This window comes from Neophocaena asiaeorientalis, unplaced genomic scaffold, assembly GCF_003031525.2.
Source record: "Neophocaena asiaeorientalis asiaeorientalis breed wild unplaced genomic scaffold, Neophocaena_asiaeorientalis_V1.1 scaffold476, whole genome shotgun sequence".
In the NCBI taxonomy this organism is placed as follows: domain Eukaryota; kingdom Metazoa; phylum Chordata; class Mammalia; order Artiodactyla; family Phocoenidae; genus Neophocaena; species Neophocaena asiaeorientalis.
Genome location: NW_020172178.1, coordinates 49,854 through 64,210, shown reverse-complemented (window position 1 = coordinate 64,210; position 14,357 = coordinate 49,854). Strand labels below are relative to the sequence as shown.

At 43.4% G+C, this 14,357-nt stretch overlaps 2 protein-coding genes across 2 annotated transcripts; one reads left to right on the top strand and one right to left on the bottom strand.

The window, feature by feature from the left end:
- Positions 1–294: 294 nt before the first annotated feature.
- LYSET (lysosomal enzyme trafficking factor) lies at positions 295–2,928 on the bottom strand. The gene is made up of 2 exons (XM_024759117.1): positions 2,485–2,928; positions 295–2,032 (listed from the first exon to the last, which is right to left on the bottom strand). Exons 1-2 carry the CDS (start codon positions 2,580–2,582, stop codon positions 1,621–1,623), a joined length of 510 nt encoding a protein of 169 aa, XP_024614885.1. The 5' UTR covers positions 2,583–2,928; the 3' UTR covers positions 295–1,620.
- A 144-nt stretch (positions 2,929–3,072) lies between these two features.
- MOAP1 (modulator of apoptosis 1) lies at positions 3,073–5,482 on the top strand. Its single transcript, XM_024760072.1, is given in 5 exon segments — positions 3,073–3,460; positions 3,642–3,835; positions 3,838–3,900; positions 3,903–3,946; positions 3,948–5,482. Coding segments are annotated over 4 exon segments (1,053 nt in total). The 5' UTR covers positions 3,073–3,460; positions 3,642–3,744; the 3' UTR covers positions 4,803–5,482.
- The last annotated feature ends 8,875 nt before the right edge of the window (positions 5,483–14,357 follow it).

Here is a 14,357-nt window from a genome sequence, read left to right as displayed (position 1 = left end):
TTCAAACTGCTGCTTAATTTGAAGATTCAATGTATTGTAGCAAAAAATATATCCTTTCAGTAACTAGACCTTTGGAAGTAGTAAAGGAGAGAAATGAGATTAATTGGAGAAGAACAGAAGAATCTGATCGCACTGCTTTTGAGTTACAAGAGTACCTGCTTTATCTTTCAAGTAAAAGCTTGCTGTGGAATGCTCAGCCTTCCATTCTGGTCAAACCTGATACAAGGTAAAGGTTGAGCTTGCTTGAAAACTTTTAGATTTTCAGTAGCTCACACAAATTGAGAAAAACCTTTCTCAGTTCTTTTCCAATCTTTAGCATGGTTAGGCAGACAGTACCCAGTGCTGAAACATTTGTCATTTGTGAGAAGCACTACAGTTCAGTGATTAGGAATAAAGGCATCAGATGCCAGGTTAGAACTCTGCCTCTGCTTCTTGGCTGTGTAACCTTTGGCAAGTTACTTAACTTCTCCACCTCAGGGTCCTTATCTGTAAAATCTGGATAATAATAGCTGTTATCTCATAGGATTGTTGGGAGGACTAAATGAGTTAATTCATGTAAAGCTCTTAGGACGGGGCCCAACGGAGTAAGCACCAAAAAATGTTATGATTCTTATTCAGATCGGTCAGTGTAAACATTTCCCTGGTATTGATGACATTAACTGTATAAAAATATATCTTGATCTCACCCAGAAAAGAAGAAAAATAATCCTAATTTCTAATTTTCCATGTTTTAGTTACTTGTATTGTTACCAGACATGAGGTAGTAAGTACAGATGCAAAGGACGCAGTACAGGGATCACATCTTCATGCAATTAACCTAACGTCAGAAGACTGGACCCTAGGCAGAAAAGAAAATCAGGACGATGACTTGAGAGCATCTTTTAGATGTCACACATCTGACAGGGACTGCCTTAAGTATTTTCACTGAACACCTTGTTTTTATCTTCTATGTGTTAGATTTCTCAACTTTCAAACACTTAGTCTCTTCCCAAGTAGTTTAAAAAAAAAAAAGTAGCATGAATAATTCTAGCTAATTAATAATGCCAGTAGCATTACCAAAACGAAGAACACATTTTGCTTCTCAAGACAGCCATCACCTCAATAATTTTATACCAATTTCTCACAAGCTGGTAGCAAGCAAGTATAAATAGCTGGCTTAGCTACAACAGGATGAATTGGTGTTTTAGTCTGAAGAATTTTAAAGCAAGCCAAGTAATTGTATAAAATTTAAATTTTATGACCATGTTTGGACCTTTTTACATTAAACACAATGGAAATGTTCATTTTTTCCCCAAAGGAAAAATTTCTGAATCATCACTATGTTGCACAGTAGAATAAAAATATGAATCCAGGTACTTATTCAAGTTTCTAAAGAATTCAAATAACAGATAAAATTTTACTTCCAAAATCTGAAGTCATCAACATGATTTTGTAGTACTGTATCACAGGCTTTACCTAAAAATTCAATATTCAGATAAAGATAGTCCCCTAGTCACATTCTTTAAAAAGCCTCTGCCCCACCACAGCTTCCTGAGATCTGTGAAGAAACTGCAGTCTTGTGATCAGGCTTCATACAGTACTGGCAGTTTTGTACTTGTAAGGAAAAAATAGTGACCGATTTTATGTGTCAATCAGTTGTAGTCTGCTGATCTGATTAGAAGCCTTGACAAATGCCTGGTGGCGATTGCATATAACTGCCAAGCATATGGGAATAATACAGTAGCCCATCGTTTTGGGGTCAGCTCTTGTACAAGAATAAAGGAACAAAAACATCTGCAAGTAAGGTATCAGAAAAATAACTGTCCAAAACCAGAAAGGCAGGGAGAGTAACCGAGCTTTCAAGGAGTGTGTCCATGTAGTTCCTTCAAGGGGCTCCTCTGGGTGCTGCTGAATGTGTTCCAAGGCCAGCCTATTGTAAGTCTCGTTGATTTCAAAAACATAGTAAAATGCTGCTGCACTTGCTAACAGATACAATCCCACTCCAATCCATCCCATACGCTGACGGAAGTTCATCATTCTCCATGCTCTGTGCCTTTGAGTTAAAACAATAACAACACAGTGAGGGTCTAGTAATGCTGTCATGTCAGCTGTTCCAAATGTACTTACTTTTCGTCCAATGAGCTCTAAAATACTCCCTAACACATTTGAGGTTTAAAATAACTAAATTAAATTTACATCTATTAAGAAGTATAAACATCTTACAGGTTGTTTTATGTAATAGTTATGCGGAAGTAAAGTTTCAGTATATATAAAGTGTGCTTTTTACTGAATCCCACAGATAAATAAATCATTAAATCTGGCTTAAATAGGTCCAGCACACGTTCCCTTAAATTGTAATTAAACTAGTTCCCTAGGGAACATTTCACTTCTATACTTCAAATACTTTCTGAATTAACAGTATTGCTTCAGACATGAAAACTTGGTTCTACAAGTCAAACCAATATCGGAGCCCCCACGTTAAGACAGCAACTCTTAAACACTTACAGTGGTCCCGAAAATCTTCCTGTTCCCACGGCAAGCGTTAAAGAGTCACTCAGCTCTGAATAATCGGGTGGCTTTGGCATTTCAGAGAAAACCACCATAAAAGAAATCCCCGGGGTCACCGGCTGGGAGAATGGTGCGCACGGCTAGCCTGGAGCAAAAGCTAATTGTGATTAAGCACAGCGTGACTGCAGCCGGTCACGCGGCGGCCCGGCCCCTGTCGCCGCTGCCGGAGCCCCAGCCTGTGTCACTCGGCCCAGCCGGGAGACTCCCCAGCCACCCTGGCCTCCCCTGCAGCCGGCCCCGCCCCCTGTCGTGCTGCAGCGCCCGCTGCCGCGACAGGGCTGCGCGGGCGGCGCCAGACCCGGGCCTCTCCGCCTTGCAGCGCCGGGAGCCCGGTGCCCGGCAGCGGCCACAGGCCGAGCCTGCAGAGCTGGGCAGGTCCCGGATCTCACCTCCTGTCCCGGTTGGCCCGCCCGCCCGCCGTCCCGGATGCTGCTACAGTAGGGGCTTCCGGCTCGGGCAGGAAGCGCTTTGCCCCGCCCCCCGAAAGGCCCGCCCCCTCGTGACGTTAGGGAGCCTCCGCCGTGGCACCGCCTCCCCGAGCGCTCCCGGAGCAGCTCTGCTGGAACTCCAGGGAGGCTACGGAGGCGCCAGTTGTAGCTCTACCCTTCAGGTGGGCGGCAGTCTGAGCCTGGCCGCTTCAGCGCTCCTCAAAGCCTCTCCCTGGTGCTTCGCTCGCGGCTCTGATCGCCACCGTCGTTCCTCGCCGCGGAGAGCACCGCAGCAACTGGCGGTCAGCCATTCCCCGGCGCGCCTCTGCGTAGTTTGGATATCCCTCTCGAGTGTCCATCCGAGTGCAGGAGAAGCCGCTCTCCCGCTCCTCGGACCTGGCCGCCCGGGAAGCGTCGGAAGCAGCCCCTGGTACCTCGGCCACCGGCGACGGACCCAGACATGACTACAGTTATCTAACTGCGAGGTGAATTGGGACCCCGCTGTCTGCTGCGGGGCGCCCTAGGCCGGGAGAGGGTAAGGTGGCTGCTTGCCGCAGTGCGGCCGGCCGCCGGCGCGGGTGCGCGGGGCTTCTCCGGGCTCGGGTTATTCATTTACAACTTGAACTAACGTGACTACTTCATCTTCACTGCCCGTCGGAACTGCAGACGCTGACGAGACTTAACTCGGTTACCGTGGAGGAATACTGTGAATTGCAGTAGCATCAGTGGCCGGGACAAATTGGACTTTAAATGTGTTATTTTGGGCATCATGACGCTAAGCCTCTTAGAAGACTGGTGTAGGGGGTTGGATGTAAACCCGCGGAAAACGCTGTTGATTGCCGACATCCCCCAGACCTGTAAAGGGCAGAAATTGAGGAGGCTCTGCGATCTGGTTTTGCTCCCTTGAGCGAGTACCGACTGCTCGGAGGATGTTCCGGAGGGAAGAGAACAGGAATGCAACCTTAATAGGACTTAACTGAGGAGACGAGTCATGCTCTGGTCCCTAAAGAGATACCCGGAAGCGGGGGTGCCTGGAGAGTGATCTTTAAGACCTCTGACCCAGACAATGAATTTTTAAGCAGGATACATGAATTCCTAGAGGGAGAGGGCGTGACATTGGGTGAGTTTACCAGAGTTCTTGGGTATGGAAACGACCTTTTTGACCTAGACCAGGACATGATCCCAGAAGTGCGGGCCCCTGTGTTGGCACAGACATTAGATGAGGCTCTTCAGCCTGCTCTGCAACACCTGGAATACAAAAAGCTGAGAGTATTCTCAGGCAGTGATCCTCCAGAGCCAGAAGAAGAAGAGTTTGAATCCTGGCTGTTTCATGCCACTCAAATGATGAAGACATGGCAGGTGTCAGATGCCGAAAAAAGAAGGCGATTGCTAGAGAGCCTTAGAGGCCCGGCATCTGATAACATTCGCGTCCTCAAGGTAAACAGTCTTTTAATTACAGTCCCTGAATGCCTGCATGCTCTGGAGCAGGTATTTGGGGTTACCGATAATCCTAGGGTGTTGCAGGTCAAATATCTGACCACTTACCAGAAGGATGAAAAAAAATTGTCTGCGTATGTACTAAGGCTGGAGCCTTCACTACAGAAACTGGTAGAGAGAGGAGCAGTTGAGCAAGAAGTTGTGAATCAGGCCCACCTGGAGCAAGCCATTGCTGGAGCAGTCCACAGCACACCGCGCAGGAAGTTTGCTCTGTCAGAGGATGGCTCAGCCCCTGGCTTATTGCAGTTATTGACACTAATAAAGGATGAGGAGGCAGCTGAGGAGGAGGCGGCCCTCCTCCAGGCAGGATTAGAGGGGCATTTCACCTAAATCTTGGGAAATCAGGAAGGGCTCTCTGGCAGTGAGCAGAGCATAAGGTAGAACAGTCTGTATGCTCAGTGACAGACATTAACCAATCCCTATCTTGTGTTGCCAAGTAACTCATTTTTATGCAGTTCTCAGTATAATCCTTTGTCATTTCTGTGCCCATTTAATGTCTCCTAAATGTGTCATTGACTAGAAGGATGTAGTTCTGCACTGGTATTTATATATTTAAATTCACCCTGTGAATTTTTTTTTATCACACACAGTTGTACAAAAAGTCTCATCACTACACACATGTGATACTCTGAGAGGCCAGCCAAGGCTCAGGTGCATATGCTGATCCGATCTCGTTCAGATGTCAGCTTGTATGATAATAGGTGCAAGTGTAGCTGTCAGATGTGATAATGTGTCATAGATAGTTTTGGGCTGTGTACGGCCCTACATTAATCATGAAGATCGTGAGCAGGGGTTAAGAGGTTATTTTCTGTGTGAATCGGAATTTTATTGCTTCTATGCCATCAAAACAAGAGGCAGAATTAAATGCTGCAGTTGGTCATTTGCAGCTGCTACCTCTAACCCCAGATTTCTGATGTGTGTCTCAAAGCATCTAGTTCTGAATATCATTTTTAATAGGTTACAAAATTATAGATGTGAACTTATAAAATAAATAAGTGTGAATAAAATGACCTTTTTACCCAGTTTGTTTGTATCAAGTTTCCAAGGGAGATTTCACTTGAACAAAGGGTTCCAAAAGCATGAATCTGAAAACCACTGAAATGCACGGCCTTAGTCCCCTGGACACGTTCCTCCTGGTGCCCAGGTGGGTAGGGAGTAGTTTTCTAAGTGAGAGTGCTGGCAGGACCTTTTCCTGAAGTACAGTAGAATGAAATGAGACTGTAAATTAGTGCAAGTAGCAGGTTCAAAGGCATCGGGGCGTTGAATCTGGAGGGTGAAAAGAAAGACAGGAACATTGCATACCTCTGCACGGCAGACTGGACTAAATGTTCCATGTACTTCCTCACTTAATCCTCTTAAAAATCCTGCAATCTAAGAAAACAGCTAGTTTCAGAATTCTGTCATCTGCCTTCCTGCAAGGCCAATGTTCTTTCCATTGCTAAGAAAGAGAAGCAATCCTAAGGTGTCTGGACCCAGCCTCACAAGGGAAGCAGGTCAGATTGTTAACAGCATTTAATAAATGAACTATTAGTATGCGTTAGTGTGGACTACATCTTAATCACTACTGCAAACTGGACACTAAGAAGTGGGGAGTATGAGAACCTGTAAGACCCACAGGCAGCAGGGAGGGTGGACATGGGTTAGTGATTTGGTCTCTAAAAAAAAAAAGAATGAAAGCATGAAGAAAAAATGAAAATTGCTGAAAGATCAGACTGAAAGTCTTTATCTTTAATAAAAAATACCCCCAAAGAACCAATTCTGGGATATACGTTTTTGGTTTAGATTCGAAGGCATATAGTATAATGTTTCTGTTATGACTAAATGTCATGGTTTCATTCTTTATAAGTTCCCGTAAGTTCTCACACTATGGAAGGTTAAATACACATCAAACCATCATGTTGTACCCCTTAAATGTATATAATTTTAACTTGTCAGTTACACTTCGATAAAGGTGAGGAAAGAGAAACTAAATACTAGATGATATATGGATAAATTCAAAGATGTAATTCCGATCTTGTTTATATGCGTATAGTCATTTATTTGCCACCTTAGTAGTAAGAAGTGTTATTAGCTGCATTTTGCTGATAAACAGACATTGTGAATGTGTGCACACATGGGTGTTAATAAATGTTGCACCTCGAGGCTTCCCTGGTGGCACAGTGGTTAAGAATCCGCCTGCTAATGCAGGGGACACGGGTTTGCGCCCTGGTCTGGGAAGATCCCACATGCCTCGGAGCAACTAAGCCCCTGCACCACAACTACTGAGCCTGCGCTCTAGAGCCCAGGAGCCACAACTACTGAAACCCACACGCCTAGAGCCTGTGCTCCACAACAAGAGAAGCCACTGCAATGAGAAGCCCGCGCACCGCAGCCAAGAGTAGCCCCCGCTCGCTGCAACTAGAGAAAACCTGCGCATAGCAACGAAAACCCAACACAGCCAAAAAAAATAATTAATTAATTAGAAAAAAAATGTTGCACCTCTCCTGTATGTGAGGCACTGAGATGGGGGGGGTGGCGGGGGAGTAGATTGTATAATTAAATTTAGGTTGTAAGCCCTGCCATGGAGGTCTACCCAGAGTCAACAATAATAGGTGACACTGAGCATTTGCTATGGAATAAGCGCTGAGCACCACGGAATACATTTGGTCCTCCAACAATAGTGAGAAGCAAGGCCTTTTGTTTTCCCATTTTACAGATGAAACTGTGGCACAGAGATGTTAAGTAACTTGCCCAGGGTTTCCTAACTAAATCCTTCCAGGGTCAGGATTTATACTCAGGCCATCTATTTCCAGAGTCCTTGCTGTTAATCTACTCTATGCTGCTGTGTTAAAGTCTGTGAAAAACATACCATTGTTTCCTCCCTTTTCTGAACGAGAGGATTGAGGAGCAAAGATTCAGTGGTGCGGGGGCACGGGGGGCACATAGTCTGACTCCAGAGAGCTTTTCTTAAGGTGTCCTGGCATATGCATCTGGTAAACACAACATAATTGTAAAAAATGGCAGTTATGTTTATGAAATCAGGTGAAGTACTAGAACATGTTCTTTATAAGCTATGTCTCAAAAATGTAAATGACAAACATCACTAAAACACCAGTTGTGTTGGGATGATGGGACTATAAGAGTAATTTAGCTTTCTTTTGTTTCCTAAAAGTGTTGTTTTTTTATATTAAAAATAAATATGCAAAGGAAGTGCTCATAAAGCAAAAATCAGTTGACACATCAAAGGAACACAGGAGCAAGCCTGAAAGAGCTCCCACTGGCGAAAGCTACAATTTGAGGAACAAAGTGGATAGCGTAGTATTGGGTTATAACCCAAAGTATAAAATAAATATCCATGAGTTCATTATGATATAAGTAAATGTGGGAGAAGAGTCCAGTTTTCCTTACAGAAGAATTTCTAATCATTAGTGTGGCTATTTCCCCTTTTAGGAGTTGGAGTTTATTCCTGTCCCCCTTTAAGTGTGGGCTGAATTCAGACATAGAATATGGAAAGGAAAAATAGTAACTTTTCAGTGAACAAGCGTGGCAAGGACTACCTTACTAGGATAAGGTTAATATCAGTGATCAGTCACGTTGATGGCACGTATTCATGATAACAATGCAATGACAAGGGCACTTTATTTCCTCAGAACCCATAACCCAGTCTAGTTATGAGAAAAACACCAGACAAACCCACATTGAGGGACGTTCTACAAAATACCTAACCAACACTCCTTAAAACTGTCAAGATCATGAAAAACAAGACTGAGAAACTGTCACAGACCAGAGGAGAGTAAGGAGACCTGGTAAGTAAATGTAATGTGGTATTCTGGCAGGGATTTTGGAACAAAAGACCTTAATAGAGAAATGAAATCTGAATATGGTCTAGAGTTTAGTTAATAGTGACATATCAATGTTAGTTTATTGGAGATGACAAATTACTAAGGTAATGAAAGATGTTTAGGGGCTTCGCTGGTGGCGTAGTTGTTAAGAATCCGCCTGTCAATGCGGGAGACGGGTTCGAGCCCTGGCCCGGGAAGATCCCACATGCCGCGGAGCAGCTAAGTCCGTGCGCCACAACTACTGAGCCTGCACTCTAGAGCCCACGAGCCACAACTACTGAACCCGTGTGCCACAACTACTGAAGCCCACGCGCCTAGAGCCCATGCTCTGCAACAAGACAAGCCACTGCAATGAGAAGCCTGTGCACCGCAACAAAGAGTAGCCTCCGCTCGCCACAACTAGAGAAAGCCTGAATGCAGCAACGAAGACCCAACACAGCCAAAAATAAATAAATAAACTTTAAAAAGTATCTTTAAAGATGTTAATGGGGAAACGACGTGAGTATACGCAAACTCTGTACTGAGAAAGACAAATACCATATGATATTGCTTATACGTGGAATCTAAAAAAAAAAAAAAGACAAATGAACTTATTTACAAAACTGAAACAGACTCACAGACTTAGAGAATGAATTTATGGTTACCAGAGGGAAAGGGTGGCGGGGAAGGATAGTTAGGGAGTTTGGGATTGATATGTACACACCGCTGTATGTAAAATGGATAACCAACAAGGACCTACTGTACAGTACAAGGAAAAAAATACCAATAGCCGAAAGACATCAACAGCTATTTGGCTGCTCTAGTAATCAAAGAAATGCAAATAAAAATGATAAAATTCTAAAAACGAACAAACAAAAACTCTCTGCACTATCTTTGTAACTTTTCTGTAAATATAAAACTATTCTAAAATAAGATGTTCGTTGAAGTATATACATAGATACTTAAACATACATACGTACGCAAGCAGATAACAAATGGCCTGGGAATTAAGTCACTAGGGAGTGAGTAACTGGAGGGCCGGCCCTTCCCCAAAATGGTTATTCATCTAAACACCACCAGGTGGCGGTAAGCACTCAGGTTAGGCCTTAGCCAGAACAAAGCAGGGAAAGGGATTATTTCTTATGTAAGTGTCGTCATACCTGCCCCTCTCAAGGACTGGAAAATTTCTCGTCTTTTTAAAAATTTATTTATTTATTTATAAAAGTTTATTATTTATTTTTGGCTGCATTGGGTCTTCATTGCTGTGCGCGGGCTTTCTCTAGTCACTGCAAGCAGTGGCTTCTCTTGTTGTGGAACATGGGCTCTAGACGCATGAGCTTCAGTAGTTGTGGCTCGCGGGCTCTAGAGCACAGGCTCAGTAGTTGTGGCGCACGGGCTTAGTTGCTCCATGGCGTGTGGGATCTTCCCAGACCAGGGCTCGAACACCATGTCTCCTGCACTGGCAGGCGGATTCTTGACCACTGCACCACCAGAGAAGTCCCTAAATGTCATTGTCTTTCAAATAAAAGATTTCCAGTGACTTCTCTGGTGGTCCAGTGGGTAACACTCCACGCTCCCAATGCAGGGGGACTGGGTTTGATCCCTGCTCAAGGAACTAGATCCCACATGCATGCCGCAACTAAGAGCCCCCCTGCCACAACTAAGGATCCCACCTGCCACAACTAAGACCCGGCACAACCAAATAAATAAATAAATATTTTTTTAAATAAAATAAAATAAGAGACTTCCAGAAGCTCATCTCTAAAACCATCTAGTTTCCAATTTTGTGAAATGCACTGGGAGTGCGGTGGAACCGCTAAGGATGTTCTTCATTTGTACAGATGGATCAGTCCATTTGTCATGGCCAGGCCTCTCTGCCAAGGTAGTTAGAAGATTCTATAAACAATAAGGTCTTACTGTATAGCACAGGGAACTATATTCAATATTCTGTGATAGGGGATTCCCTGGCAGTCCAGTGGTTAGACTTGGCAATTTCACTGTGGTGGCCTATATGGAACAGAATATTAGAAAAGAATGTGTGTGTGTGTATATATATATATGTATATATATATATGTATATATAACTGAATCATTTTGCTGTACAGCAGAAATTAACACAACATTGTAAATCAACTATACTTCAATTTAAAAATAAAAGATTCTAGAAGTGTCATGGACCTAGAGAGGAAGTCACTGTTTCATATTGGGTATTTAAATATTTTTCCACATAAAGGCTTGAGAGGACTTCACTGGTGGCGCAGCGGTTAAGAATCCGCCCCCGGCTGCAGAGTAGCCCCCTGCTCACTGCAACTAGAGAAAGCCCGCGCACAGCAAAAGATCCAATGCAGCCAAAAATAAATAAATAAAGTTATTTTTAAAAAATTAAAGAGAATGACATTTAGATCGACAGTACTCATTTTTTTAAGTACTATTTGCTTCTTTTTCAAACCTGCTTTTTTAAAAAAAAAAAAAATTACTTATTTTTGCCCGCGTAGGGTCTTCATTGCTACACTTCCTACCATACCCTTCCTCCTTTGTATCCGAAGCCAGATTTGTTCACCCACTTCACAGAACTGTGAATTTCAGGTGGAACCTAGCCTTTCCCTGGCCCCTGCAGGGAGTAGGGGTGGTAAATCTTGATCAGTTTAAGATGATTCAGTACCCTTTGCCAAACTGCTTGTTTGAGGCGTGGGCAAAGAATTCAATTCTATCCGGTGAAAGATGAGCAGCTCTCTTTTCATCTTTATTTACGTGAGCATGACTCTGGTGCCGGAATACCTCAAATAAGATTCCAGCTTCGCCATTTTCTAACTCTATGGCTTTGGGAAAGTTTATTAACCCTTTCTGGACTTCAGTTTCTTCAACTGAAAATGGGAGTAATAACAGCACTTACAGGGTCATTGTGAAGACCAAACGAATTCATAATGTAAAGTGCAGGGAACTGTACCTGCTGCACAGTAAGTTCTCAACAAACAGCTATTGTATTTGTTCTCTGTTCCTGCACGACTAATTGCCCCCAAATTTAGAGGCTGAAAACCAACAGTTGATCCCTGGATCAAAAATCTGGGAGCGACTTAACTGGGAGGTTCTGGCTCTCTGACAGAGGTCTCAGCCAGGGCTGTGGCCGTCACTTAGGAAATCTTCCAAGCTCACCCACGGAGGCCTCGCCACATGGCTGCATTGTGACACGGCAGCTGACTTCCACCATTTCCACCAGAAGCAAGCAATCCAAGAGAGACTGAGAGAACACCCCAGATGGAAGCCACAGTCTTTTTATAATCTTATCCAAAGTGGCATCCCATGACTTCTGCCGTATTCTACTCACTAGCAGCCAGGCGATAAATCTAGCCCGTTCTCAAGGAGAGGAGATTGCACAAAAGTGTGAATTCCAGGAGGTGAGAATACTGGGGGCCATTGCAGAGGCTATGGCAGCTACTGGTTGTTTGTTTGTCTGTTTTACAAAGTCTATATTTTTGTTACTTCTACTTTGTATTTACCCTTTAAATGATTAAATTCCTCTATTAGATCCAGGTTAAAAGAAAAATAATCCTCCATTACATTCCTTTTCTCTAATTTAACTCTTTCATGGATCAGAGTAAGAAACACAGATTTGCCCTTTGTTCCTTCTAAAGGCTGCCATGGGCCCTCTCGGGCTTTACAACCAGCATATGTTCAGCTTTTTAGAGTTACAGGCATAATTACCTCCTCAGTCTCTCTCTACTCCAAGGAGTAAATGTCCAGCTGCTTCCTAGTTTCTGATTCCCTTCTGATTTCAACTCCTTCCCTTTGACTGCCCTTTAGGGAGAAGCAATAACCCCCAGGGCCCCTGACACTCCCATCCTCCGGGGAGTGGGGAGAAGACTTACCTTGTCCCAACAAGCTCTGGCTTCTCAGAAACTATTCCTTCAGTATGCAACAAAAGCTTTTAAACTGTGCATTCCTTTGTGGGGCGGGGGGATAAATTGGGAGATTGGGATTGACATATACACACTACTATATATAAAATAGATAACTAATAAAAACCTGCTGTATAGCACAGGGAACTCTACTCAGTACTCTGTAATGACCCATATGGAAAAATAATCTAAAAAAGAATGGATACATATATATGTATAACTGATTCGCTTTGCTGTACACCTGAAACTAACACATTGTAAATTAATTATATTCCAATAAAAGTTAATTTAAAAATAATAAATAAAATGTACATTCCTTTAATCTAATGTATTCCATTTATAGAAATGTATCCCAAGATACTAAGTAAGAATGGCCACAAAGGGACTTCCCTGGTGGCCCAGTGGTAAAGAATTCAACTTCCAATGCAGGGGACGGGGGTTCAATCCCTGGTCGGGGAACTAAGATCCCACATGCCGCAGGCAACTAAGCCCGGGAGCTGCAGCTACTGAGTCCACACACTCTGAAGCCGTTGCGCCACAACTAGAGAGAAGCCCACGTGCTGCAACGAAGATCCCGCGTGTCGCAACTAAGACCCGACGCAGCCAAAAGAAAAAAATAAGGCCACGAAGAATGGGCTAAAAGAGTTTTCCTTTGCAATATTTTTTAATCATTGTGAAAAAAAATTGGATAGTGCCCAATAATAAGTGACAGGCTGAATAAATTATGCCATGCCCAAACGGCTATAAAATCTGCAGTGGTTAAAACAGAATTATGCTGGGTGAAACCATATGCAATCACTGTTTCTGTAGTTCAAAACTGAATTTTGGTAATTTCATATGGTTCAGCCTAATCAAAGGATATTGTTTGGTATACAAATAGATTTACAACTACTATTGAGTGAAAAATTCGAGTACAACAGTATTTATGGAACAATCTGTTTCTGTGTTGACAAACAGATAAATATATTTGTAAAGAAAAAATCTGGCCAAGCATACATCAGAATGTTAACAGTAGTTATCTTTGGGTGGCAGAATTATGTGCAGTTTTATCCTTTTCTTAAAAAATGAAGTTTCTGCTTTTTTCCAATGAATACTTCCTATTGGTGTAATGTTTACACATTCTTAAATAAGTAAAAGAAAACCCAAAAAAGCGTAAGAGATAAACTCCAAAAGGCCAACCCTATTCTCTCATTTTTCATAGTAACTGATAAAGCGTTAAGCCAAGCAGAGGCTAAGCAACTTCTCCGCAGCGAGCAGGTGTACGAGTCCCAGCCAGCTGCAGGGGATTCCTCTAGTGTTGGGAGACTGGCCAAGCAAGGGATGCTCAAAAGATAGGCTTTTTCTCTCAGTGACTTGGGTTTGGGTTTAGTTGAGAGCAGAGCGACTGAAGAAATGTGCAGGTCCCCCAGGACCTCTGTGCTCGATTCCGAGTTTGCTCTCTCTTTTTCCAGCAGTAGCCCCGGTTTTGTTTGGGGATTTTCTCCACCGTAGCTTAGCCATAGTTTAGGGGTGGATACGTGACCCAGACCTGAACTAATCAGCGAATCACATTCGTGCAAGGTGAGCACGGGACCCCGAGCGAAGCCGCAGAAAGATGAACTCCATCTCCTCAGCGCCGTCTGCCAGCCTTTCTGTTGAAATTTTTTTCTTTTCTTTTCTTTTAAAAATTAATTTTTTAAATTGACCTATAGTTGGTTTACAATGTGGTGTCTGTTGAATTTTAAATTCAGATACAGCGTTACTTCTCACTCATCCATATTGTGTGATTATTCCATTTTTATTGACTTTCTGTCCTAATTTCATGGCTGTATTACTTTTACTACCAATGATCTATTACTGCCTAACTAATTACCTCAAAACTTAGACAACAAAAATCACTTATTATCTCTCACAGTTTTCTTGGGTCAGGAATTCAGACAGGGCTGAGCAGGGATGGCTTGTCTCTGTTACATGATGTCTGCGGCCTCAGCTAGAAGACTCTGAGGCAGGGGACCTAGAATCATCTGAAGTCTTATCACTCCCTTGTCTGCCCATTGATGCTGGGGCCAGCTCAGGGCCAGCTGGGGAGGGGTGGGTGTTGTCTGCCAGGCCTTTCCATGTGGCCTGGGCTTCCTCCCAACATAGTGGTTGGGTTCCCAGGGGAAATATCCCCAGCTGTCAGGCAGAGGCTGTATCCTTTTTACGACCCA